We start from the raw sequence: 26,285 nt of genomic DNA, 5'->3' as shown, positions 1-26,285 counted from the left end.
GGGCTGATTGGCTTTGGGTTGCCTTGCAATGAAATGCATGGTAGAAGCACTACACTGTCTTCTCCCTATAGTATTTCCCTCCTTTTAGGGATCCAGGATCCACTATAAAATGGCACCCTTAATTTTGAGGATCTGTCTTTGCCTTCAGCTGTGCCAGCTTATTAAGCCCTAAAAATGCATGCTTTCCTGGTCTTGTTCCTCCAAGGTCTCCACCCTGAAGTCAGTAATCCAATTAAGAAGCTAGCAAATGAAAAATTTTACAAGTGCTGAATCTTCTGTCTGGGTAGCTATACATGTGTTGTGTGTGATATCTATAAAAAGAGTTCTAATTAATTGGCTTAGAGAAAAATAAGTGCTTAAATTAAATATTTTTAAAGGAAAGATAAAAGCTGTAATGCCTCTTAGTTAACATGACTTTAATTTTTAAGAAATAAAAAGGTCTTAAAGATTATTGGTAAAATACAAGTGTTAGCAATATAAACAGGTGATCTAAATCATATAAGTCAAATACTAGGTTTGCTAAAGCTTTCAAGGTTGTAAACCACCTGCTTCACAATTTGGTAAGCCCTGGGGACATACAAAATTAACCACCCCTGTTGCTGGAAAAAGTAAGTGACTTTCTCTGTGCCTAGTACATAATCAAAACAACTTACCAGATTTCAGATTAAAGTCAAAAATTGCTAAGAGTTACTATCATAATATGTAATTTTGACTACTAAAAATAGATTTACATGTAAGGTGTGTAAAAACAGTAAAATGTGTTTTTTAGTAAGAGATTATAAGAAGGCATGGAAATGTAAATTTTACCTAGTGATAAAGAATTATCTTAAATTAGATCAGATAAAGCTGAAGGTTTAAGCAAGTTATGGAAAGATTATAAAAATTAATCTGGCAAAAATCCCATGTGTAAACCTTAACTAAATTCAAAAGGGTATTATATGGTTTTTTCATAAATTGAGCATTGAAATAAAAGCACAGCAAAGTTGTCTTAAGATGCTAACTCACCTTTCAGCAAAAGGGTTACAAAAGGTTTGTAAAGATTTCACCTCATGGTCAAATTGGTTATGATTAGATGGTATTGTCTATGAGGTTTCATTAAAAAATTGAGGCTGGGTGCAGTGGCTCATGTCTGTAATCCGAGCACTTTGGGAGGCCAAGGTGGATGGATCACCTGAGATCAGGAGTTAAGAGACCAGCCTGACCAACATGGTGAAACCCCGTCTCTACTAAAAATACAGAAACTACCCAGGCATGGTGGCACATGCCAGTAATCCCAACTACTTGGGAGGCTGAGGCAGGAGAATCACTTGAACCTGAGAGGCAGAGGTTGCAGTGAGCTGAGATTACACCACTGCACTCCAGCCTGGGCAACAAGAGCAATATTCCATCTCAAAAAACAACAACAACAACAACAACAACAAAAAAAAACAAATGGGGCTGACATTAAACTAATGCAAGGATAAATTTTGGCTTTGAACAGGATTTTCATGTAATAGTAAAGGTTAATGGAAGATTTTTGCTTTTTGAGTTATCATTTTAGCAAAATAAATAATTTATGGTAATCTAGACTTCTATTTCATAACATCAAGTGTTTTAAACCTCTAACATATTTATCAGGCTTCCAAAAATCAAACTCCAAGTTTCAAAATTGTCTTTCCTGATGCCTGGCTTTCTGGATGGTTCAGCAGGCCTCTGAATCATCCAGAGAAGAGGTAAACAGAATTATCTGACATATTTAATTACATGGAATTGCTAAAATGATATCCAGTCTTCTTTAGGTTTTTATTTTGTTGAACAATACTAATACATGTTCCAAAATTGTATGAGATTTTAAAAATTCTAATGTCTATGTATATGCTATTAATCATAATTAAGATTGAAGTTATTGTAAACCACAAAGATAACCAAATCTCTTTGTCAGTTGTGTTTTTAAGTGTAACTATGCTGGAAATTTTGTCATCTGCAGACAATTGTTGTCTTGCTTTGTTCCTTTTCAAAAGATAGTTTATAATCAAGATATAGGACTTTTACAGGTGTTCTCAAATGCAGGTTTCTAACATTGGAATAGAGAAAAAACATACAGGATTCATGAGGAGCTGAAATGTTCATGAATATCAAACAGGAGTTAACTGCATGAACTACACTAATAGAAGTCTGACATAATCTTTTTTAACTTTTTGCTTGAAACATTGCTCATCCTTATTTTGTCCTTCAATGTCAAGGAAACTTTTATTCTAAGCTATCTATAGCTTTTAACAATTAAGTAAGATATACTCTTGTGAACAAAATTTAAGGCATACTTCTTTCTCATTGCCTGGTTCCTCTAAAATTTGGAAACTATTTGTGAGTATTCTTAACTTATGGCAATATAGTTATTTGCATCAGTACAATAAGAATCCATTTTCTTTTTCAACAGAACACAATTGGAGAAACTGGTTGTCTTTACCAAGTCTTTGACTAGAAGGCTGTATTTCTTTTTAAGGAAACAAGCTTGACTTGAAGAGCCAATAAATGCCCTTTGGGGAAGACTGGCCTCATGCTCTTGCCTACACAGTCCCCCAGGTAGATTCCTGACCTATGGTCAGTAAAAAATGTCACTTTCTGACAGGTCCAGGTGCTCCAAGCTTATCTTAGGACCTTAAAAGGAAAGGATCACCCAACTCACAGGTATTTAAGGATATGGACCCATGGCTGGACTTGGCTTTAAAAGGTCTTATCTGAGATTTCTTCTGGAACAGAGTTTCATCAAATCCAATCTAAAAGGCCTATGTAGAAATAATTATTCTTGTTGTACTTTATGCAAATCATCAGGCCAAGTATATGACTAAACTTTATTCTACAAATAACATGGTCCTATCATAATTTGTTTTTACTGAAAATGAGGACTGGAGAGAAAAAAATTATGCTCCAAAACGTATACATTTGTCATTAAATTCTAGTTTCATTGGTTATTTTTAAGTTTTTTTTTGCCTACATTTTAGACTAGCCATGCTTATTCCTGTGAATCAAGTAATGATTTCCTGCAGGTTGAGAAAAACAAAAATGTATGGGCAATGTAAAAATCTGGATCAATATGCTAGTTCTGGCCAATTATCCTGCAAATCCTGCCAGGTAATAAATGTGAGTAGGTTGCTCATAAGCCAGAGATTTCTTTGGGAAAATAAAATCAAGGAACTTCATAGACCTTCCAAAAGGGAAATTCTATATCTTGGCACTAAAATTTTAGATGGAATGATCTAATAATCCCACCCTTGTGGGAATTGCTACACTCACTCTACTATTTGAGGTAGAGTTATACATGGTAGCACCTTCTAACTGAAATACTGGACAGAGAGTTTCCACTGCTGTAGTATTTTGCTTAATTATTATCCTTAGAGCAGGAATAATAGCTACTGACAAGAGGTAAACATGAAGGTTTTACTATCACTGAGTCCACCAGGACTTTTTATTGGGTTTGGTAATATGTCACACCCTAGCTATGCAAAGAAGGTTATAAAGAAAATAGATTTTATATAAGAAAGGATCTTGTATGGTAAATTCTTATCCTAAAGAGAATAACTGCTTGTTTAAAAAGAGGGATGTTTAGGAAAAGTCAGAAAGTATAAGCATGTCATAAATGGTCTGTGGAAGTTGTGAAAGAATTAATAATTGCAGGAAAGATTCAGCCAAGGTTAACACTAAAGTTACTCTAGCCACCCAAATCCAATGCCACTTATCCTTCTATATTAACAGTATTAACATTTGTTAATGTTACTTTTATATTAACACTATTAACATTTCAGCAGCACCTGGTGGAGGCAAACCAGTATTACAACCCATCGGAAAGGTGGACAGCAATCAAACTCCAAATGGTACTGTGGACAGAACCATGTCTGGACATGCCTTTCTTCTGAGGACCCTTAGACTGACCCCAGGAGAAGCCCTAACTGTCAGGGCACCCCTTTTTGGCAGAAATTAGTCAGAAAGAGTCATTATCTAATACCCCTTAGTAACAGTTAGGGTTACCACTCCTCGGGGGGGAATAAGATAGGAGTGAAAAAGAAATTATTTAGGCAGATAGTGAGGGTAAGGAAGTCCTCATTAAGGTTTTACTTTTAATGAAAAACAGACCCCAAATCATTTTCTTCTCTAACAAAGAGCAACCTGTAAAATTGAGCTGCAGACATAGACAAGTAAGCTAGAAGCTTGCAAAGGTGAATGCTGGCAGTTGTGCCAATAGGAAAAGGCTACCTGGGACCAGGCATGATCAAAATGGTGGCTCTATCTTCCCTTCTCTTTGCCAGCCACGTGTACAGTATGGAGCAGACAAGATGGTGCTGGCCAAGTAGAAAGCCTATTGGCATATTAAGATTAGGGTGGGGTGACAAGCCTTCCCCACACGCTATGTAAATGTCACACCTAGTTGAACCAATCTGTGGACCCTAGACACTGCCTCCTCAAGCTAGCCTATAAAATCTGCTGCAGTCTGTCGCAGGCCAGCTTTTACCTTTTGGATGCTCCTCTCTCTCACAAGAGAGAAAGCTGCTCTCCTCTCTCCTTTCTTCTGCCTATTAAACTTTCCACTCCTTAACCCAACCACGTGTGTCTATGTCTTTAATCTTCTTAGTGTGAGATGATGAACCCTAGGTATTTACCCCTGACAACAATGCCACTTCACTAAGGATGGGGTGTAGTGGCTCATGTCTATAATCTCAGCATTTTGGGAGGCCAAGTGGAAGGATTGCTTGAGCTCAGGAGTTTGAAACTAGCTTGGGAACATAGCCAGACCTTATCTTTACTAGAAATCACAAAAATTAGTTGGGTGTGATGGTGCGCATTTATAGTCCCAGCTACTCAGGAGGATGAGGTGGGAAAATTGCTTAAGCCTGGGAGGTCAAGTCTGCAGTGATCATGTACTCCAGCCTGGGTAATAGAGTGGGACCCTGTCTCAAAAAGAAAATCCATACAATAAAATATTCAGCCATAGAAAGGGATAAAGTACTAATTCATTCTATAATAGGAAGTTTGAAAAAATTATGCTAAGTGAAAGAAAGCAGACACAAATGTCCATATATTGTATGGTTCCACTTATGTAAAATGTACAAGATAGCCAAATTCAAAGGCAGAAAGTACTTTAGTGGTTGCCAGAGGCTGGGGGGAGGGGACAGGTAGAAAAATAAGAAATGAATACTAATGGATATGGAGTTTCTTTCTTGGGGGATAAAAATTTCCTGACAAGAATTCACAAGGGAGGTTCCAAGATGGCTGAATAGGAAAAGCTCCAGTCTACAGCTCCTAGCGTGAGCAACACAGAAGACAGGTGATTTCTGCATTTCCAACTGAGGTACCAGGTTCATCTCAAAGGGCCTTGTTGGACAGTGGGTGCAGCCCATGGAGCGTGAGCCGATACAAAGCAGGGCACTGCCTCACCCGGGAAGCACAAATGGTCAGGGAATTCCCTTTCCTAGCCAAGGGAAGCCATGACAGACGGTATCTGGAAAATTGGGACACTCCCACCCTAATACTGTGGTTTTCCAACAGTCTTAGCAAATGGCACACCAGGAGATTATATCCCATGCCTGGCTTGGAGGATCCCACGCCCATGGAGCCTCGCTCACTGCTAGTACAGCAGTCTGAGATGGAACTGCAAGGTGGCAGTGAGGCTGGGGGAGGGGCATCTGCCATTGCTGAGGCTTGAGTAGGTAAACAAAGTGGCCAGGAAGCTCGAACTGGGTGGAGCCCACCGCAGTTCAAGGAGGCCTGCCTGCCTCTGTAGACTCCACCTCTGGGGGCAGGGTATAGCTGAACAAAAGGCAGCAGAAACTTCTGCAGACTTAAACGTCCCTGTCTGATAGCTTTGAAGAGAGTAGTGGTTCTCCCAGCATGGAGTTTGAGATCTGAGAATGGACAGACTGCCTTCTCAAGTGGGTCTCTGACACTCGAGTAGCCTAACTGGGAGTCACCTCCTAGTAGGGGCAGACTGATACCTCATATGGCCGGGTGCCCCTCTGAGATGAAGCTTCCAGAGGAAGGATCAGGCAGTAACATTTGCCATTCTGCAATATTTGCTGTTCTGCAGCCTCTGCTGGTGATATCCGGGCAAACAGGGTCTGGAGTGGACCTCCAGCAAACTCCAACAGACCTGCAGCTGAGGGTCCTGACTTAGAAGGAAACCTAACCAACAGAAAGGACATCCACACCAAAACTCCATCTGTACATCACCATCATCAAAGACCAAAAGTGGATAAAACCACAAAGATAGGGAGAAACTAGAGCAGAAAAGCTGAAAATTCTAAAAATCAGAGTGCCTGTTCTCCTCCAAAGGAACACAGCTCCTCGCCAGCAACGGAACAAAGCTGGACGGAGAATGACTTTGATGAGTTGAGAGAAGGAGGTGTTACACCTTATAATTTCAAGACTTACAATAAAGTTACAGCATTGTTCTAAGATTGTTCTAGAATTGTTCTAAGAATAAACACATGGGTGGGTTAACAGAATAGAATACAGAGTCCAGAAGTAGACCTTTATAAATTTTTTAAATAAAGGTGCTAACCTTTATCAGTAAGGAAATAACTCTTTCTACCAAATATTTCTGGAATAACTGGATATACACTGAAAATGAATGAACCTCTCAATTTTACCACACAGTATATACAAAAATTACCTGCAGTAGACCATAAACCTAAATGTAGAAACTAAAAACTATAAAATATTTAGAAGAAAGTATAAGAAACATATTTTGTGACCTTAGAGTAGACAAAGATTTCTTAAATAGGCTTTTTGTGTCCCACCACAAAATTATAAAAGAAAACATTGATGAATTCACCTCCATCAAAATTTTAAAACTTCTACTCTTTATAAAACACTATTAAGAAAATGAAAGACATGGCATAGAATAAGAAAAGATTTATAATACATATATCTAAAACAAAGGACTAGTTTGAATATATATAAAGAACTCTTGGCCAGGTGTGGTGGCTTATGCATGTAATCCCAGCACTTTAAGAAGTCAAAGATGGAGAATCACTTCAGGCCAGGTGTTTGAGACCAGCTTGGGCAACATAGTGAGATATCATCTCTAATATGTAAAAAAGAAAATGAAACTACTTCTACAACTCAATAAAAAGAATACAAACCAGAAACAGTGGTGCATGCCTGTAATCCCAACACTTTGGGAGGCAAGATTACCTGAGGCCAGGAGTTTGAGACTGGCCTGGACAACACAGTGAGACCTCATCTCTACAAAAAAGATTTTTTTAAATTAGCTGGGTGTGGTGCTGCATGCCTATAGTCCCAACTACTTGAGAGGCTGGGGCAGGAGGATGGCTTGGGCCTGGAAGGTTAAGGCTTCAGCGAGCCAGGACTGCACCCCTGTACTCCAGCCTGGGCAACAGAGTGAGAATCTATCTCTAAAAATAATAATAATAATAATAATAAATTTTTTTTAAGAATACAGACCACTCCACTGAAAACGTACAAAAGATTTGAACAGATGCTTCACAAAAGAATATATAAATGGCTAAAACATATTCATGGTCATTAGACATGCTCAAAAGGCAAATTAAAACTACTATTTACTAGATAAACCCTGGCACTTGCATCAGTCTGTCTTGGGTTTGATTGCTTTGCTCACCACTTCAGAGGCTGATCATGCTGAATATAGTATATACTGTACACACTGGAGCCTACACCTTATTAGTTCTCCATGATATGCTCAAATTGGTTGTATCTTCATAAGATTCTTTGCAGAGAAACAATCTACTATATTCTCCAAATTAATTGTTCTTTATGAGGAAGAAGTGAACAGAAACACATCCTCTGTAGCCCTCTTTCCTCTTCCACTCTAATTAGCTGAGCAATAGAAAAAGACAGCCCAATAAGGAGAGTAGCAAATGATTAGCACCAATTACTCTAGTACACTCTGTAAAAGTACAACTCAAAAATTAGAAATCAGAAAGAACAGAACTTTAAAATACAATACCTGTTCTCTCTGTTCACCACCGACAGTTTTTCCAGGGGAGTGATCTTCAAGTTGCTTATTGTCTTGAGATTCACACACCTCTCCTTTAAGTCTTTCAACCTTAAATACAAAAGAAAACATCTTGTAGACTTCTCAGTTTTTGTTTGGATAAATCATTGCTTTGTTTTTTAATTATACAAGTAACATACAAATACGCTCTCCTTGTAAAACTTCAACACATATGTATACAGAATAAAAAAACTGTATTTTCCTTGATATTACAACTGTTCCTCCCTTTCCAGAAATAACACTGCTTGGAATGTACCCTACCTGAACTTTTTCATGCATACACACATGTATTAAATATATAAATGGGTTAGATACATAAATTTACAAAGACTTAGACAACTTACCAATCTTCACTTATTTATTCATTCTTTTTATGATTGCATTTTTATTAGTGGTAAAATACACATAACACAAAATGTACCATGTTAGCCATTTTTAAGTGTACAGTTCAGTGGCATTAAGCATCATTAAGCATATTATTAAGCACATTGTCAAGCACACTGTTGTGCAACCATTACCACCATCCATCTCCAGAACGCTTCATCTTGCACTGAAACTCTATACCCATTAAACAATAACTCCCATTACTCCCTCTCCCCAGCCACTGGCAACCACCATTCTATTAATACTTTCTGTCTCTATGACTTTCACTACTCTAAGCATGTCATATAAGTGTAATCATATATTATTTGTCCTTTTGTGACTGGATTATTTCATTTAGAATAATGTCTTCAATGTTCATTCATGTTGCAGCATGTGTATGAATTTCTTTCCTTTTTAAGGCTGAATAATATTCCATTGTAAGGCTATACCACATTTTGCTTATCTGTTCCTCTATCAATAAGCATCTGAGCTGCTTCCACCTTTTGGCTATTGTGAATAATGCTGCTATGAATATGGATGTACAAATATATGTTTAAGTCTCTGTCTTCAATTCTCTGGGGCATATATCCAGAAGTGGAATTGTCAGACCACATGGTGATTCTATATTTAACTTTTAGAGTAACTGTTTTCCATGGTGACTGCACTATTTTAGATTCTCCCCAGCAATGCACAAAGGTTCCAATTTTTCCACACCAACATTTGTTATTCTCTCTTGTTTTGCTAGCAGTCATCCTGATGGGTCTTTAGTCATTCTTACAAAAAAAATTTCTAAAGCACTTAGTATTATGCCAGGTATTTTTTTAGACATTAGATATATGATTATTTAATGAATATAAACTAAAATTGAAGAGATGTATTTAAAATTTGGAAGTACATATTTTTAAAAATCAGTAAATTGCTAAGAAGAAATGGTTAAAAATATAAACAATTAAAGATTTAGTATTAATAATCTTAAACTTATCCAATATAATAGGGTAATATTTTCTATGTGGTGAACGTGTTAACTATAAACTATTATCTAATCCCTTATTTAAAAGATCCTAGATTTACATATAGCAACAATGTTGCTGTGTAGCATAGGTAGTTAAAATGTATAAAATATAAGTACTGATAGAATACATCTAGGTCAAAGCATGGCATCCCTCTGAGATGTTACAGCCCCCAGTATTGGTCCCTGCTAAAGACCAACCTACATGTTGTATATCTGTGTTGCTTATGCTGTTGATTGTTATGGTAGACACATTTAAATAAGTTCTAAGAAGTAAATTAAACTTACCATTTCACCAAGCACCTTTTTTTCTGAGTCAAGTGATCGAACCCTATTTCTTAAAGCCAGAATTTCCTCATCCAGTCTCTGATTGTGTTCCTTTGCTTTCTGTAGGTCAGCTGCATCTAAAACAGAGAAGAACACAGTTTACTCAACTGGATCAAAGTTTTAGTTTTAGGGGCACTAACTCTAAAAACAAAGGAAGTGCTATTGCCTGCCCTTCTTGTTAGCCCTATCGTGTCTCTGCATATGTGGCTGGCTCTCTATGCAGGAGAGCCACAAGGCTCTCAAGTCTAGTCCTAGAATATTCTACCAACCCAAAGAAACAACAGAGAAAGTTTTATATTACTCACACCAGACCAATGAATTGGACTTTTTGAGTGTAGGGTTTCCAGCAATAGAGGTTCTTCTAGGACCTAGAATTTTAAAACAATTTAGCCTAGCTTAGCTTTTAAAAGTTAAATGACAAAAAAAAAATGGTCTTCCTACATGCCTTTCAGTCCTGTCTCTTTTACATACCTCCTAGTCCATTTGTTTACAAATCTATTCTTAGAATAATTCCATGCTGTAGCTTTACCGTAAATCTTGAAATTGTAAAGTGTTAACACCTTAACTTTTATTGATCACAAATGGAACATAGGCTTTTTGTTAATCAAACTACATGGTTTTGTTCAAAGTGAATATTTTTATCCCACCTTCAGCTGGTACCGTGTCCCAAAATAATATTTTTAACACATACTAAATATTTTCAGAAATATATATATATTTATAGTAATATACAAACAGACAAAGTTGTGTTAAAAATATTTAACAACTGGTTAAGCATGCACCCTCATCTATAAGAATGTAGCTCTGAAGTAGAGTTCTAGAGAACATTTTGCTGTGCTAAATATTATCTCTTTAGTGGCTGGGAAGACATGGGGCTGGAAGGAGCTAAGACAATTAGGGCAGGTAGGAATGTTTAGAAGACTCAGGACAACAGCTAGTTATAAGTCAACACAGAATTATTCCAGTACCTTCACAACTTTACTGCCATACTAGTATATACCAGCTCACAGTAGTCCTGTGGGTACACACACACAAACTCCACAAATAAAAAACCCAAACAACATTATACCACACATCTTACTCTACAACTTACCTTATTCACTTGATAATATATCACAGAAATCTATTCATGTCAGTGCACACTTGGCTCCATGTCATCTTTAATATCTGCAAAGTATGCTTTGTATAGTCACTTATTTAACAATCTATTATTGGTAAACATACTGCATTTAATTTTACTACCCAACAAGTTATTTCTTATTCTCTGTACTTCTTTGTTAACTGGCCACTTAAAAAAGTGGGAAGTATTCTCTCTTCTTCCATTTTCTTGAAGAAATTATATAAATTTAGTATTATTTATTCCTTAAATAATTCCTCTTATTAGAATTCACTAATGAAGCCATCTGAGCCTGGAGTCTTCCTCATGGGAAGATTTTTATTTTTATTTTTATTTTTATTTTTCATTTGAGTCCGTCTTGCTCTGTTGCCCAGGCTGGAGTGCAGTGGTACAATCTCACTGCAGCCTCCGCCTCCTGGGTTCAAGTGATTCTCTTGCCTCAGCCTCCTGAGTAGCTGGGATTACAGGCATAGGCCACCACACATGGCTAATTTTTTTTTTTTTTTTTTTTTTTTGTATTTTTAGTAGATACAGGGTTTCACCATGCTCGCCAGGCTGGTCTTGAACTCTTGACCTCAAGTGATTCACCCTCTCGGCCTCCCAAAGTGCTGGGATTACAGGCATGAGCCACCATGTCTGGCCCATGGGAAGGTTTTTAACTAAAAATTCTGTCTCTTTACATAGATTTAGAGCTATTTCTTCTCAGGTGAGGTTTGGTGGTTTGTGTCTTTTAAGGAATGTGTCCACGTCATCCAGGTCATCAATTTATTGGCATAAAGTTTTTCATAATATTCCCATATTATCTTTTTATTCTGTAGAAATATTCTGTTATTTTTTATACTGGTAGTTTGTGAGTTCTCTCTTTTTTCATGACCAATCTAGTTAGAAGTTTGTCAATGTTGTTCTCTCTGAAGATGCAGCTCATGGTTCCACTGATTTACTCTATTGTGGTTCTGTTTTTAGTTTTGTTGATTTTTTTTTTCTTTTTTGAGATGGAGTCTCGATCTGTCACCAGACTGGAGTGCAGTGGCACTATCTCGGGTCACTGCAACTTCTGCCTCCCAGGTTCAAGCGACTCTCCTGCCTCAGCCTCCTGAGTTAGCTGGAATTACAAGCGTGCGCCACCACGCCCAGCAAATTTTTGTATTTTTAGTAGAGACGGGGTTTCACCATGTTGGCCAGGATGGTCTTGATCTCTTGACCTTGTGATCCACCTGCTTCAGCCTCCCAAAGTGCTGGGATTACAGGCGTGAGCCACCGTGCCCGGCCACTTTTGTTGATTTTAGCTCTTATTTTAATATCTCCTTCCTTCTGCATGCCTTGGATTTAATTTTCTCTTCTTATTCTGTTCTTATTCTTCTTATTATTATTATATTTAATTTTTTTTTATTCTTATTCTGCTCACCTTATTCTGGGTTTCTGAGGTATAGACTCAGATTATTTTGAGTCCTTTCTTGATTTCTAATATAAGCATTAAATACTATAAAATTCCCTCTAAGTACTGATTTAGCTATGTCACAGAAATGATGATATTGTTGCATTTTCATTTTCTTCATTCAAAATATTTTCTAATATCTCTCTTAATTTTTTTCTCTGAAGGCTCAGTCTTTTTATAAATATCTTTTTAGGCCAGGTGCAGTGGCTCACGCCTGTAATCCCAGCACTTAGGGAGGCTGAGGCGGGTGGATCACGAGGTCAGGAGTTCAAGATCAGCCTGGCCAACATGGTGAAACCCCATCTCTACTAAAAATACAAAAATTAGCTGGGTGTGGTGGCAGGTTCCTGTAATCCCAGCTACTTGGGAGGCTGAGGCAGAGAACTGCTTAAACCTGGGAGGCAGAGGTTGCAGTGAGCCGAGATCATGCCACTATACTCCAGCCTGGGCAACAACATGAGAATCCATCTCAAAAAAAAAAAAAAAAAAAAATCTTTTAAATTTCCAAATATTTCCAACTAACCTACTTCTGTTACCAATTTTTAGTTTAATTCCATTATAATCAGAGAACATAATTTGTATTTCATTTTTTTCACAGAGATTTACTTTATGGCCCAGGATGGCCTCTCTTTTTTAAATTTTGAACTTTAAATAGATTCTTGGACCAGTGCTTCATATCCATCAGCTAATTCGACTTTAGGACCTGTCTCATCCCCAGTAGCTTTTCCAGAACAATTACCTTCATGAATTTTCCCCAACCAAACTTGGGTATCTTCAGCATTTTTACTTTTCTAATAAAGACATCATGGAGAAGATAACTAGATTGGCAAAGCTTTTCTCTTTTCCAGTGCTGTCTGGAATCAATCTATTGACCACTTCTTTCAAGTCATTCGCACCTTTCAGGTCATAATTTCCATCATCTTCTTCTGGATTTTGCAGACCTGTTGGTGCTGAGCATGAGAGGCCTTCTGTGTCAGATTGTTGTGCTTTTTAGTAAAATCAACACAGAATAGATGAAACAAATAATCATCGGTAGTCTTGACATCAGCGTGAGGTTCAATCATGGTCTGCCATTTTTTGACAATGGAACACATTTTGTCACGGGTAAATCTATGCCCTGGAAGTTAGTCAGTTTTTGTCCTGAACATCTTCAGCATCAGCTTGAATTTTCTAAATGCAACTTCATCATTCTGCAGATCAGCAAGACTCACTTCAAACACACGACCCCTGAGGCTATTAGATGCAATTTTGGTTCCTTGAGTCCTAGTGACTAGCGTCTCTCCAATATTTCTTATATTGGACATAGTGAGTGCTTTTACATCACACCAATCTTTCTTAGAAAATGGATCAACCACTTTATTTTTGGCTCCCTTTTTGCTACCTTTCATAAGGTGCTTGTTCTTGCCAACAGCCATGGTGCTGCTCACAGAGCCAAAGGCTACATGAGATGTTTTGATACAGGCATGCAATGCGTAATAATCATGTCATGGAAAATGGGTTATCCATCCCCTCAAGTATTTATCCTTTGTGTTACAAACAATCCAATTATACTCTTTAAGTTATTTTAAAATGTACAATTAAATTATTATTGACTGTAGTCACCCTGTTGTGCTATCAAATACTAGATTTTATTCACTCTTTCTTTTTTTACCCATTAGCCATTCCCTGCCTCCTGCTGAAACTGCCCCTCTACTCTCCTTCCCAGCCTCTGGTAACAATCTTTCTGCTCTCTATGTCGGTGAGTTCAACTGTTTTGATTTTTAGATTCCACATATAAGTGAGAGCATGCAATGTTTGTCTTTCTGTGCCTGGCTTATTTCTGTTAGCATAATGACCTCCAGTTCCACCAGGATGGTCTCTCTTGGTGAATGTTTCATGGGTATATGAAAAGAATGTGTGTTCTGTTTCTATAAATATCAATTAGGTCATTTTGATTGCTAGTATTTTTAGGGCTTTTATATCCCTACTGATTTATTTCTGTTTACTTGTTCTATTAATTACTAAAAAAGCAGTATTCATTTTATAATTGTATTCATACATTTTTAAAAGGAGGGATGCCTAGTTGTAGAATTATTTAAAAACTGGTAAACATATTTAAAAAAATTTTAGCTGTTACCATTCAAATATTCAAATTTCATTATATTATTGCTAACTGGTAGCATTTTTATATAGGCAAGCTAGGGTCAGATTAATTCACCACTGATTCAAGCTTACTGGCTTCCCAGTGAACAAACATGTATAAAGTATTGTTAAATGCATTATAAAGTATATTGGTATCAGTGGTCCCAGTAAAAGATGCATGATTTGTGTTGATCACAGGTTTGGGAGTCAGACATACAAAGATTCAAATACCAGCTCGGATACTTATTGTAGCTATTGGATAACTCACTTAACTTTGCCATGACTCAGTTTGCTTATCTAAGAAAAGGGGATACTACTACTCACTACTTGGAACTGCTATGAGGATTAGATGAGATATGTGTATTCAGGGTAGTATGGCCACAGACTGTTGTGAGGATTAGAGATAAAGCATGTGAAGTGCCTGGCAGAGTACCTGTCACTTAGTAAGCACTTAGTACCTGTCACTATTAAATGGTAGTAGTAGTGGAAGTAATAATAACAGTAGTAGCAACAGCAATAACAGTAGTAGTACTTATTATTTTAATTCCAAAATATTATTTTAAAACCTATTATTAATGTATATTATATTATTTCTTAATGTATTATTATTAAATAATAATTTTTTAAAAAATTTATTCTTTTGAGATGGGGTCTTGCATTATTGCCCAGGCTGGAATGCAGTGGCACAGACATGGCTCACTGCAACCTCCAACTCCTGGGCCCAAGCCTCCCAAGTCTTTGGGACTGCAGGCATGTACCACCGTTCTTGGTTACTAAATAATAATTATTATATCTTCTAGAATGACTTACCATTTTCTTTCTGCTTTACCAAATTTTCCTTCAATTTGTCAATTTCTAGTTGAGCCTTCTTAAGCGCAGAATCTAAAAAAAGAAACAAAATATTTGTATAAGGAACAAATGATTCGTATAATAATCAAATTTCCAATGACTCTCTCTCTCTGGAACACTTTCTTTCACCTGGCTACTGCCCTGGAGTTTCTGCTTAAATGTCAGCTCCTCAGGGAATTTTCCCAGACTTCCCTCTTAGAGTTCCTACTGCACCCTATATTTAGCCCTATCCCTGCTTATCTGATCTCGTAATTGTCTTTCCCTAATAGTTTCCTCCATCAGATTTCATGATTAAGAGGAATTTAAACCACTGTAAACAATGGGAAAAGCCGAAAGTTTTTAGGCATGGTACTACCAGTTTAGTGAAAAGAAACTACACCCAGAAAAACATAAAAATAATTCCTGCCATCAGTCATATTTAGAATTTTGCCAGTAGCTGCTAGAAATATCAAAATAACAAAATTTCAGGAAATAGCTTTTGATATTATGCGAGAATTGTATAAGGATGGCACAATGATATTTAGGAAGACATGACGCATTGGAGTCTATTGGATTTGGGTTCTCTACTTCAGGTTTTATCCCTTTGTCTCCTGTGGTCTCCTCATCACCAGCAATATTGCTGGTGGATCTCCTATATTATCAGAATGAAGAACCTCCCAGAAGTAAGAGACTAACATGAATTTTATAACAGGTCACTTCTAACCACAGACTAATTTTCTAATGTTGTATAACAAATTACCACAAACTTAGTGGCTTACAACAGCATCCATCTACTAGTTCACAGTTCTCTAGGTCAGGAGTCTGGGCATGGTGTGCCTGAGTTCTGTGATCAAAGTCTTACAAGGCTGAAATCAGGCTGTTGGCCAGGCTATGTTTCTCTCTGAAGGCTCTGGAGAAGAATTCATTTCCAATCTGATTCAGCTTGTTAGCTGAATTCAGTCCTTGAGGGTGTAAGACTGAGGTCCCCATCTCCTTGCTGACTGTCAGTTGGAGGTCTCTCTTGGCTCTTGGAGGCTGCCTGCATTCTTTGTCACGTGATCTTCTCCATCTTCAAAGTCATTATTTCTTTTTTTTTTTTTTTTTTTTGAGACGGAGTCTGGCTCTGTTGCCCAGGCTGGAGTGCAGTGGCCGGATCTCAGCTCACTGCAAGCCCCGCCTCCCGGGTTCACGCCATTCTCCTGCCTCAGCCTCCCGAGTAGCTGGGAGTACAGGCGCCCGCCACCTCGCCCGGCTAATTTTTTTTGTATTTTAGTAGAGACGGGGTTTCACCGTGTTAGCCAGGATGGTCTCGATCTCCTGAACTCGTGATCCGCCCGTCTCGACCTCCCAAAGTGCTGGGATTACAAGCTTGAGCCACCGCGCCCGGCCCATTATTTCTTTTTTTAAGTCATTAATGAAGAGTCTCCCTCATGTTAAATCCCTCTTGCACTTCAAATCTTTTTTGCCACGAAATGTCCTGACTCTTTCCAGAGCTCACCTGATTAGATCAGGCTCATGCAAGAAAATCTCCCTTCTTTAAAGTCAGTTGGTTTGGGACCATAACTACACTTACAAAATCTCTTCACAGCAGCATCTAGATTGTATTTTGTTGAATCACTGGGAAAAAATGTGTATATACTGGGGGTGGGGCTCTTGGAAGCCACCTTAGATTTTCACCTAATATACTTGTTTCCCCCAGTTCTTATATTTTTAACAGCTTTATTGAGGTACAGTTTACATACCTTAAAAATTACTTATTTCAAGTGGACAATTCAATGGTTTTTAGTATATCTACAGGTATGCCACTATCACAATCTAATTTTAGAACATTTCCATCACCCTATTAAGAAAATCATACCCACTTAGTCCCAATTCTCATCCCTAGCCCTAGACAACCACTAATCTACTTTCCTTTTTTTTTTTTTTTTTTGAGACAGGGTATCACTATGTCGCTCAGGTTGGACTCAACCTCATAGGCTAGGTGATTCTTCTGCCTCAGCCTCCCAAGTGGCAAGTAGTTGGGGACATAGGCATGTGTTACTGTGCCCAGCTATGCCAATCTACTTCCTATCTCTATAGGATTGCCTTTTATGTGCATTTCATCTCAATGGAATCACACAATACATGATCTTTTGCATCTGACTTCTTTCACTTAGCTTGTTTTTGAGATTCATCCATGTAGCAGGTATAAGTACTTCCTTCCTTTTTACTGGCAGATAGTATTCTATCATATGAGTACCAGGAGTCCTCAAGATCACCCCCGGATTTGGTGATATGCTAAGAGGACTCACAAGACTCAACATATGTTCATACTCAAAGATAAGATTTCCTACAGCAAAAAGATGAAGCAAAATCAAAAAGATGAAGCAAAGGGAAAGGATGCACAGGGCAAAGGCCAGAAGAAACCAGGAACAAGCTTCCAAGAGTCTGCTCCCAGTGGAGTCACACAGGATATGTCTCCAGCAGTGAACTGTGACAATACATGTAAAATGTTGTCTACCTGGGAAGCTCATGAAAGACTCAGCACCTAAGGTTTTGTTGAGGGCTGGTCACACACACACTTTCTGCCTAGCATATACCAAGACTCTTAAAGGAAAGCAGGTATTCTGCATGGACCACATTGTATAAACAGCTTAGGTACAGTGAGCCACTATTGGTTAAGGAATGGTGGAAACCCTCCCAAAATCCAAGTTCTCAGATGTCAACCAGATGCTTGTAACTGTTATAGCAGTCCTTTCTCTAAGGACAGCAGTGTTGGATGTGCTGTTAGCTACTTTCTGCCCAGTATGGATATACTGCATTTTGTTTATCGGTTCACCAATTGACAGACATTTGGGTTATTTCTAACTCTTGGCTATTGTAACTAATAGTGCTATGAACATTTACATACAAGTCTGTGTTTCTCCTGGGTAGATAGCTAGGAATGGAATTTCCGGGTTGTGTTTAATATTTTGAGAAACTGTTAAATGTTTTCCAAAGTATCTTCACTATCTTACCTTCTTACCAGCAATGTATAAGGGTTTTAATGTTTCCACATCCTTGCCAACAATTGTCACTGTCTGTCTTGTTTAGCACAGCCATTCTAGTGGGTATGAAGTAGACTCTCATTGTGGTTTTGCTTTGCACTTCCCTTATAACTAATGGTATCGAACATCATTTTTTTAATCGACAAATAATAATTATATACATTTATGGGGTACAATGTAATGTTTTGACATATGTTTATATTGTGGGGTGATTAAATCAAGTTCATTAACACATCTACCACGTCACATACCTATCAATTTTTGTGATGGGAGGTGCTGAGCATCTTTTCATGTGCCTGTTGGTCATTCACATATCTTCTTCCTGGAAATGTCTTTTCAAATCCTTTGCCCGTTTTTCTTCTTTAAGACAGGGTCTCACTCTGTCACCCAGGCTGGAAAGCAGTAACAATCATCGCCCACTGCAGCCTTAAACTCCTGGGCTCAAGCCATCCTTCCACCTCAGCCTCCCAAGTAGCTAGGACTACAGGCACATGTCACGACGCCCAGCCCCTTTGCTCATTTTTAAATTGGGCTGTCTTTTAATTATTAAATTGTAAGAATTTGTACATATTCTGGATATAAGATCCATATCAAACACATGATTCACAAATATTTTCTTCTAGTCTGTGAGTTGTCTTTTCACTTTCTGATGGTATGTTTTGAAGTGTAAAGGTTTTAAATTTTGATTTAGTCCAATGTATTAGTTTTTCTCTTCACTTTTGCTTTTGGTGTCATATTTAATGTATCACTGCTTAACCCAAGATCATGAAGATGTATTCCTTGTTTTCTTCTAATAGTTTTATAGTTTTAACTTACATTTAGCTCTGCGATCCATTTTGAATTAATTTTTGTGTAGCTGTAAGGTAGAGACCTGTATTATTTTGAAGCAAATCCTAGACATCATTTCATTCACTTATGAATGTTTCACTATATATCTCTAAAAAATAAGAACTATTTTTAAACAAAAAATTAATTTAACAAAAATTTAACAATTCTTTAATTCATATGTCTAGCAAGTGTTCAAATTTCAAATTGTTTTATAAATGTTAAAAATTTGAATCAGGATTCAATAAAGGCCACACATCATAATTGGTTAATAAGTCTCTTAAATCTTTAAAAATTCATCTTTTTTCTTGATATTCATTTGTCAAGGAATAAATATTTTATATGAATTCTTTTTCATTCTTGAAAAAATTATCATTGAAAAAATTTTTCATTTTCATCCAAATTTTATGATGTGATAGTGAGCTAAAGAATAAACTAAAGAGAGCTAAAGGGATTTATTTTAAAAAGAGTTTGTTGAAAGAAACAAGCTAATACTTGGGAAACACTGTCATATTACACATGCCTAGCTACAAATTCTGCTGTAAGTGGATGACTCAGGAAGTTACAGATGGTGCACACATTGATACTGCACACAACATTCCAAAAGGACTTGCTAATTCAGCTTCCCAAAAGTCCTAACAGACTCACTGTAGAGGTGGCTTTCAATTGATACGTTTGGGATTTACCCTATAGAGCAACTGCTGATAGAAGAGATTGCTATGTGATTGTGTTCTGTTGTGTCCAAATATAACCACTATGGGTGCTGAATATCCTGCTTTTCCTTTTTCCTCTTGTATTGCAAGCAGCAAATATTGCTTCTCATCACGCTCATGTGGCCAAATTTATTTTCTTTTTAAATTGTGTTTACTGATAAATTGCATACAGTAAAATTCACCCTTTTAAGTGTATAGTTTGATGAATTCTGACAAATATGTACAATTGTATATCCACCAACCCAAACAGGATATGGAACATTTCCATCATTCTGAAAAGTTATTTGTGTCCACTGTTTAAAATGTATTTATAAAAAATTTACATCCTGATATTCTGGTTTTTTATTATTTGTTATTAATCACACAGTTTGGCGTAATCATTATTGTTTTATACATTTAACATTTTTAATGTTTATGATTCTGAAGTAACCTATATATTGTATTTGTAAAAGAATCAGTCACGGATTAAAAATATAGAAAGGAGATAATTATAATTTAAAAATTTTATACTAAATTCTAGATAAAGTAAAGATGTAAATATAAACAATAAAAGTACCCCCCCGAAAACCAGGGTAAATATCTTCAATAATCTTGTAGTGAAGAAAAGGCTTTAAACATGAAAACTCAGAAGGCATAAAGAATAATTCACTTAAACCCAACTTGATCAATATTAGCATTTATAGTAAAAAAAATAACAACAACAACATAACATTTATAACCAACAAAAGGCTGATATCCACAATATATAAAGAACTCCCACAAATAAATAAAATAGGAAAAATATACAAGAGACTTGAGCAGGAACTTCACAAAGTTGTATATCCAAATGAGTAACAACAACAACAACAAACATACGAAAAGATTTTCAACTTAATTAGCAGTCAGGGAATACCAATTAAAGCAACACTTAAATACCACTATGCACTCAACATAAAAGGTGAAGTGAATAAGACCGATAATACCAAGTATTGAAAACCAAGGTGGAGGAACTAAAATCTCACATACAATTGAAGAAAGCTTAAATTAGTATAACTACCTTGGAAGACCAAAGTAGAATCTGCCCATAACCCTTGGATTCAGTAATTCTACTCTTACCACAATCAGAAATGTGTAATAAGCACACTGAGACATATACCAAAATGTTTATAGCAGCAATATTTATAATAGACAAAAACTGACAACACAATTGTCCATCAGTAGAACGGATAGATTGTAGTATGTTTATTAATGAAATATTATAAACAGCAGAGTGAACAAACAACTGCTACATATAACAAAATGAATGAATCTTGTAAGACTGAGCAGGAGAAGCAAACCATAGAAGGCATACTGCATGTAGTCAAACACAGAAACTGCATTCAAAGTCAGGACAGTAGTTACTCTGAAGGAGGAGGAAAGATGTAGAGACAGAGAGAAGGAACACATGGGCTTCTAAGAGGCTGGGAATTTCTTGTGGTGAGTGGTAAACACTTATGAGTTGTGAACTTTTGGTAGATATGTTTGGGCTTTGACAAAAATTCCTAGCATGGTAGAAAATGAGGCTGTTCATCACTTCTATGTGTTTATCTTAAAGACTTTTTTCTCAGTGTTTTTTTTCTCATGTTCCACCCTGAGATGAGATCAGTACAGTTAAAGCATGATCAGAAATGGTCATCTGAAACCACAGCTTACCTAATTTACACTGTTCTTTCTCCTTCACTTGTAGTTCATCAGTGAGTCTTTGAATCTCTTCATGGGCCACCCCTAACTTCTTTGCTACTTGTTCCATTCCTTTTCCTAGGTAGTTTTGTGATGTTTTGTCTTTTTCCAGGTCTTCATTATGAGACTGAAATAAAACTTCTGTTAGTAATAAAGAGCAAATGTACCCTCATGACATTTTGCTATTTTCTATTAATGTTTTAAAGAAAATTAGCAAACAATATCTATGTGTATTTCCGTGTGTGTGTTTGTGTGTGTGTGTGTGTGTATTTCTTTCCTTAGGTTGAACCAAACAAAACTGGTAATATTTGATTGTTTTTACTTATAAACATGCGGTTTCATATGGTTCAACCTAACATCCAAGAGATATAAGCATATTGTTATATTTCTTTGCAGTATTTTTTATTCATATACATTTTTACATAGTCATAATACTAATACATGTACAAGTTTCTGTCTGGCTTTTTAAATTTAACATTATACAGGAACACTTCTCTGTAAATTCCTGTACAGATTTTGTAATGACAATTTTTTTTTTTTTTTTTTTTGAGATGGAGCCTTGCCCAGTCACCCAGGTTAGAGTGCAATGATGCAATCTCAGCTTACTGTAACCTCCGCCTCCCAGGTTCAAGCGATTCTCCTACCTCAGACTCCCAAGTAGCTGGGATTACAGGCACGCACCACCACGACCAGCTCATTTTTTGTATCTTTAGTAGAGACGTGATTTCACCATGTTAGCCAAGCTAATCTCGAACTCCTGACCTCATGATCTGCCCACCTTGGCCTTCCAAAGTGCTGGGATTATAGGCATGAGCCACTGCGCCCAGCTTGTAATGATAATTTTTAAAGGCTGTATTGTGTTCCAGCATGGCTATAATATAATTTCTGTCTCACTTAAAAATTTGGATAGCTTCCGATTTTTGCTATTGAAAATAATGCTGTGATGTATAGTTTAATCTTGGGTTACCTCCCATGCTTAAATTCATAGTGTACACTTTATTCACCAGACTTACCTATTAATAACATTTCTCTAGATCAAAAACATTAAATTCCATGAACAGAATTGAATATATTTAAAATAATGTACTATATACTCTAAAGAACTCCTTAAAAGGTGAACTACAAACATATTTGTAAATAAAAAATATGTATAGTCCCAAGGTGATTTTTTTTTTTTTTTTTTGAGATAAGGTTTTGCTCTGTCACCCAGGCTGGAGTGCAGTGACATAATCTCAGTTCACTGCAACCTACACCTCCCAAATTCAAGCAATTCTCCTGCCTCAGTCTCCCTAGTAGCTGGGATTACAGGTGTGCATCATGATGCCTGGCTAATTTATGTATTTTTTAGTAAAGACAGAGTTTCACCATGTTGGCCAGACAGGTCTTGAACTCCTGACCTCTGGTAATCTGTCTGCTTCGGACTCCCAAAGTGCTGGGATTATAGGTATGAGCCACCGCACCTGGCCTAGTCTCATGGTGATTTTTAAAAGCACATAACATACATAGATTGTTTAAATTTTAATACACTCAATAAAAATCAGCTATGATGTTAAATGAGTGATTTTTTCCTCAAATTTTTGTGATGTGTTCATGATACTTTTATGCATAATTTAATAATTTTTACAACATGACTTTTTTTTTAAAGAAATGAGGTCATGCTCTGTCACCCAGGCTAGAGTGCAGTGGCGCGACCATAGCTCACTGCAGCCTCCAACTCCTGGGCTCAAGCAATCCTCCCACCTCAGCCTCCCACGTAACTGGGACTATAGGCACACACCACCACATCCAGCTAAATTTTTTTATTTTTCATAGAAACTGAGTCTCACTATGTTGCCCAGGCTGGTCTTGAACTCCTGGCCTCAGGTCATCCTCCAGTTTTGGTCTCCCAAAGTGCTGGGATTATAGGCATGAGCCACCACATCTGGCCATGAATCTATATATTTTCATATATTGAAACAAAATACTTCCAAGGTAAAAGCTGATTTGTAATTAGCCACAATTATGAAGTAAAGGATTATAATTTCTTTTTTTAACCTCGCTTAGATTTTTTTAGACTGTTACACAGGTTCTTTTTTTTTTTTTTTGAAACGGAGTCTCGCTCTGTCGCCCAGGCTGGAGTGCAGTGGCATGATCTCGGCTCACTGCAAGCTCCGCCTCCCGGGTTCACGCCATTCTCCTGCCTCAGCCTCCCAAGTAGCTGGGACTACAGGTGCCTGCCACCACGCCCGGCTAATTTTTTTTATTTTTATTTTTATTTTTAGTAGAGATGAGGTTTCACTGTGTTAGCCAGGATGGTCTTGATCTCCTGACCTCGTGATCCGCCTGCCTCGGCCTCCCAAAGTGCTGGGATTATAGGCTTGAGCCACTGCGCCCGGCCTGTTACACAGGTTCTTGATGTTCTCTTTGTAGAGACTGGTGGATTTGTTCCAATTTCTTCTTAACAAAATTCAACATACAAATGAAATGTACATAAATCAGTCTTTGTGAACAAAAATGCCATTTTGGCTGGGTGTGGTGGCTTACCTGTAATCCCAGCATTTTGGGAGGACAAGACAGGAGGATTACTTGAGCCCAGGAGGTTGAGGCTGCAGTGAGAGGAGATCGTGCTACTGCACTCCGGCACTCCAACCTGGACAAGAAAAACAGAGAGAGAGAAAATGTTTAAATCTTCAACTAAAGTATAAAAATGAATGATAAATTTTAGCAAGATTGCTAGATATAAGGTCAATATATTAAAATATTATAATTTAAAATACCAGTGACAAATAAGTAGAAAATTAATTTTTAAAAAAATATAGCATTTATTAATAGCATCTAAAAATATGAAGTACCTCGGAATAAATCTAAGAAAAATGTGCAAGATCTTTGAGGGGAAAATTATAAAAATGTACCTACATACATTAGTAAATTAATAGATATTTCATAATCACAGATATCTAGCAAACAATTTGAGTTTATATATGGCGTGAGATAAATTTATTGCAAGGTCTAAAATTTCATGTATGGACTTGGCATCTTTCAGCCTCACAGAAGCCCCAAAAAAGCCTAGCCATCAGTTACTTGGCCAGAGTATGTCCCCCATCCAGAGAGAAAGAGTCTCCATCTGGCCAGTTCCTCTATCAGCCGGAGCAGCTGTACTCCACCCAGTCCTCAAACTAATGGGTTTCACTTCCCTGCCAGCCCATGGAATTTTTCAGAGAAGCCAATCACATATTCCCAGGGGAACCAGGAGGCACCTCATCTTCTTGTCACTACAAAGCCTGCCTCCCATACCCTCTACGAGTTCATTCTATTCCTGAGAGTAACTCCTTGTGGCCCTGCATAGCATAGCATATCTATCCTCTTCCCATAGGCTGTGAATATATGTGACTAATAAACTGTTACCAGTCTCATTTCTGTCTAGTGTCAGGTGTTATGTACTTGGCTATCCTGTGGTATTGAGGGCAGGCATTCCTCACCAATGGGAAACAGAACTTCGATCGGGATTTGGGGAGTTTTTTTTTTTTTTTTTTTTTTTAGCATATGTCTATATCTAATTGTTCCATTTGTTGAAAAGGTTATCCTTTTCTCATTGAATTACCTTGTCACCTTTGTTGAAAATCTGTTGATGGTGTACTTGTGGGCTTATCTCTGAACTCTCTATTGAGAGTTCCATTGATCTATAGATCTATCTGAATGCCAAGAATGCATTTTCTTTTTTTGAGATGGAGTCTCACTCTTTAGCCCAGGCTGGAGTGCAGTGGTACAATCTCGGCTCACTGCAACCTCCACCTCCCATGTTCAAGCGATTCTCCTGCGTCAGCCTCCTGAATAGCTAGGATTACAGGCACTCACAACCACGCCTGACTAATTTTTGTCTTTTTAGTATAGACAGGGTTTTACCATGTTGGCTAGGCTGGTCGTGAACTGCTGCCCTCCGTTGATCTGCCCACCTTGGCCTCCCAAAGTGCTGGGATTACAGGTGTGAAACATTGCATCCAGCCCAGGAGTATATTTTATTGATTGCTACAGCTTTATGGTTAAGTCTCGAAACCAGGAAGTGTTAGTCCTCCAACTTTGTTCTTTTTCAGTTTTTTGACTAGTCTAGGACCTTGCATGTCCACATCAATTTTAGAATCACTTTGTCAGTTTCTACACATAAAAAAAGTGACTCTGCTAATTATTTTATGCTCAGGCTCTTTACAACATTAGTTAAAACAAAATATTAGCTTTAAGCAAATTGGGAATGTAACACGAATGTTACAGGCCATATTTTATCATAAAATGAGTATCTAGGGTTTTTTTTGTTTGTTTGTTTTGGTTTTGTTTTGTTTTGTTCTGTTGTTTGAGACAGGGTCTCGCTCTATTCCCCAGGCTGGAGTGCAGTGATGCAATCATGGCTCACCACAGCCTTGACCTCCCAGGCTCAGGTGATCCTCCCACCTCTGCCTCCCGAATAACTGAGACTACAGGTGCATGCCACCATGCCTGGTTAATTTTTGTACTTTTTGTAGAGATGGGGTTTTGCCATGTTGCCCTGGTTGGTCTCAAATTCCTAGGTTCAAGCAATATACCTCCCTTGGCCTCCCAAAGTGCTGGGATTACAGGCGTGAGCCACCGTGCATGGCTGGAGAATCTGTGTTAATTCTTTCTGGCTATTATTAGAAAACTATGATCTAAAAGTGATTGAGTAGATGGCATTAGAGTCATCCAAGATTTCATCCACCATTCTCAATTTGTTTTACAGATTCCTTTTCATTAATAACTTAGTTCATCTTCCCTTCACCATTTACACTCTGAGCCTTGTTTTCATTCTCATTCTTTATTACTGCAAAA

The 26,285-nt window shown here is 37.4% G+C and overlaps 1 protein-coding gene and 1 pseudogene across 1 annotated transcript in view; both read right to left on the bottom strand.

Moving 5' to 3' along the window:
* Positions 1–3,770: 3,770 nt before the first annotated feature.
* Positions 3,771–26,285, bottom strand: part of LOC112626224 (coiled-coil domain-containing protein 30-like) — a 38,296-nt gene continuing 15,781 nt past the window's right edge. Inside the window, exons 2-7 of the mRNA XM_025388149.1 lie at positions 23,994–24,099; positions 21,444–21,597; positions 15,191–15,262; positions 9,669–9,784; positions 7,961–8,059; positions 3,771–3,788 (exon numbers count right to left, since the gene is read on the bottom strand). Coding sequence (XP_025243934.1) covers positions 3,771–3,788; positions 7,961–8,059; positions 9,669–9,784; positions 15,191–15,262; positions 21,444–21,597; positions 23,994–24,008 — 474 coding nt within the window. The 5' untranslated portion in view covers positions 24,009–24,099. The remainder of the gene's footprint in view (positions 3,789–7,960; positions 8,060–9,668; positions 9,785–15,190; positions 15,263–21,443; positions 21,598–23,993; positions 24,100–26,285) is intronic.
* On the bottom strand, positions 12,907–13,674 carry LOC112622820 (annotated as a pseudogene).

The sequence above is a fragment of the Theropithecus gelada genome, chromosome 1 (genome assembly GCF_003255815.1).
Source record: "Theropithecus gelada isolate Dixy chromosome 1, Tgel_1.0, whole genome shotgun sequence".
Lineage (NCBI taxonomy): Eukaryota > Metazoa > Chordata > Mammalia > Primates > Cercopithecidae > Theropithecus > Theropithecus gelada.
The sequence above is the reverse complement of the archived record's forward strand: the minus strand, read 5'-3'. Positions and strand labels throughout refer to the sequence as shown.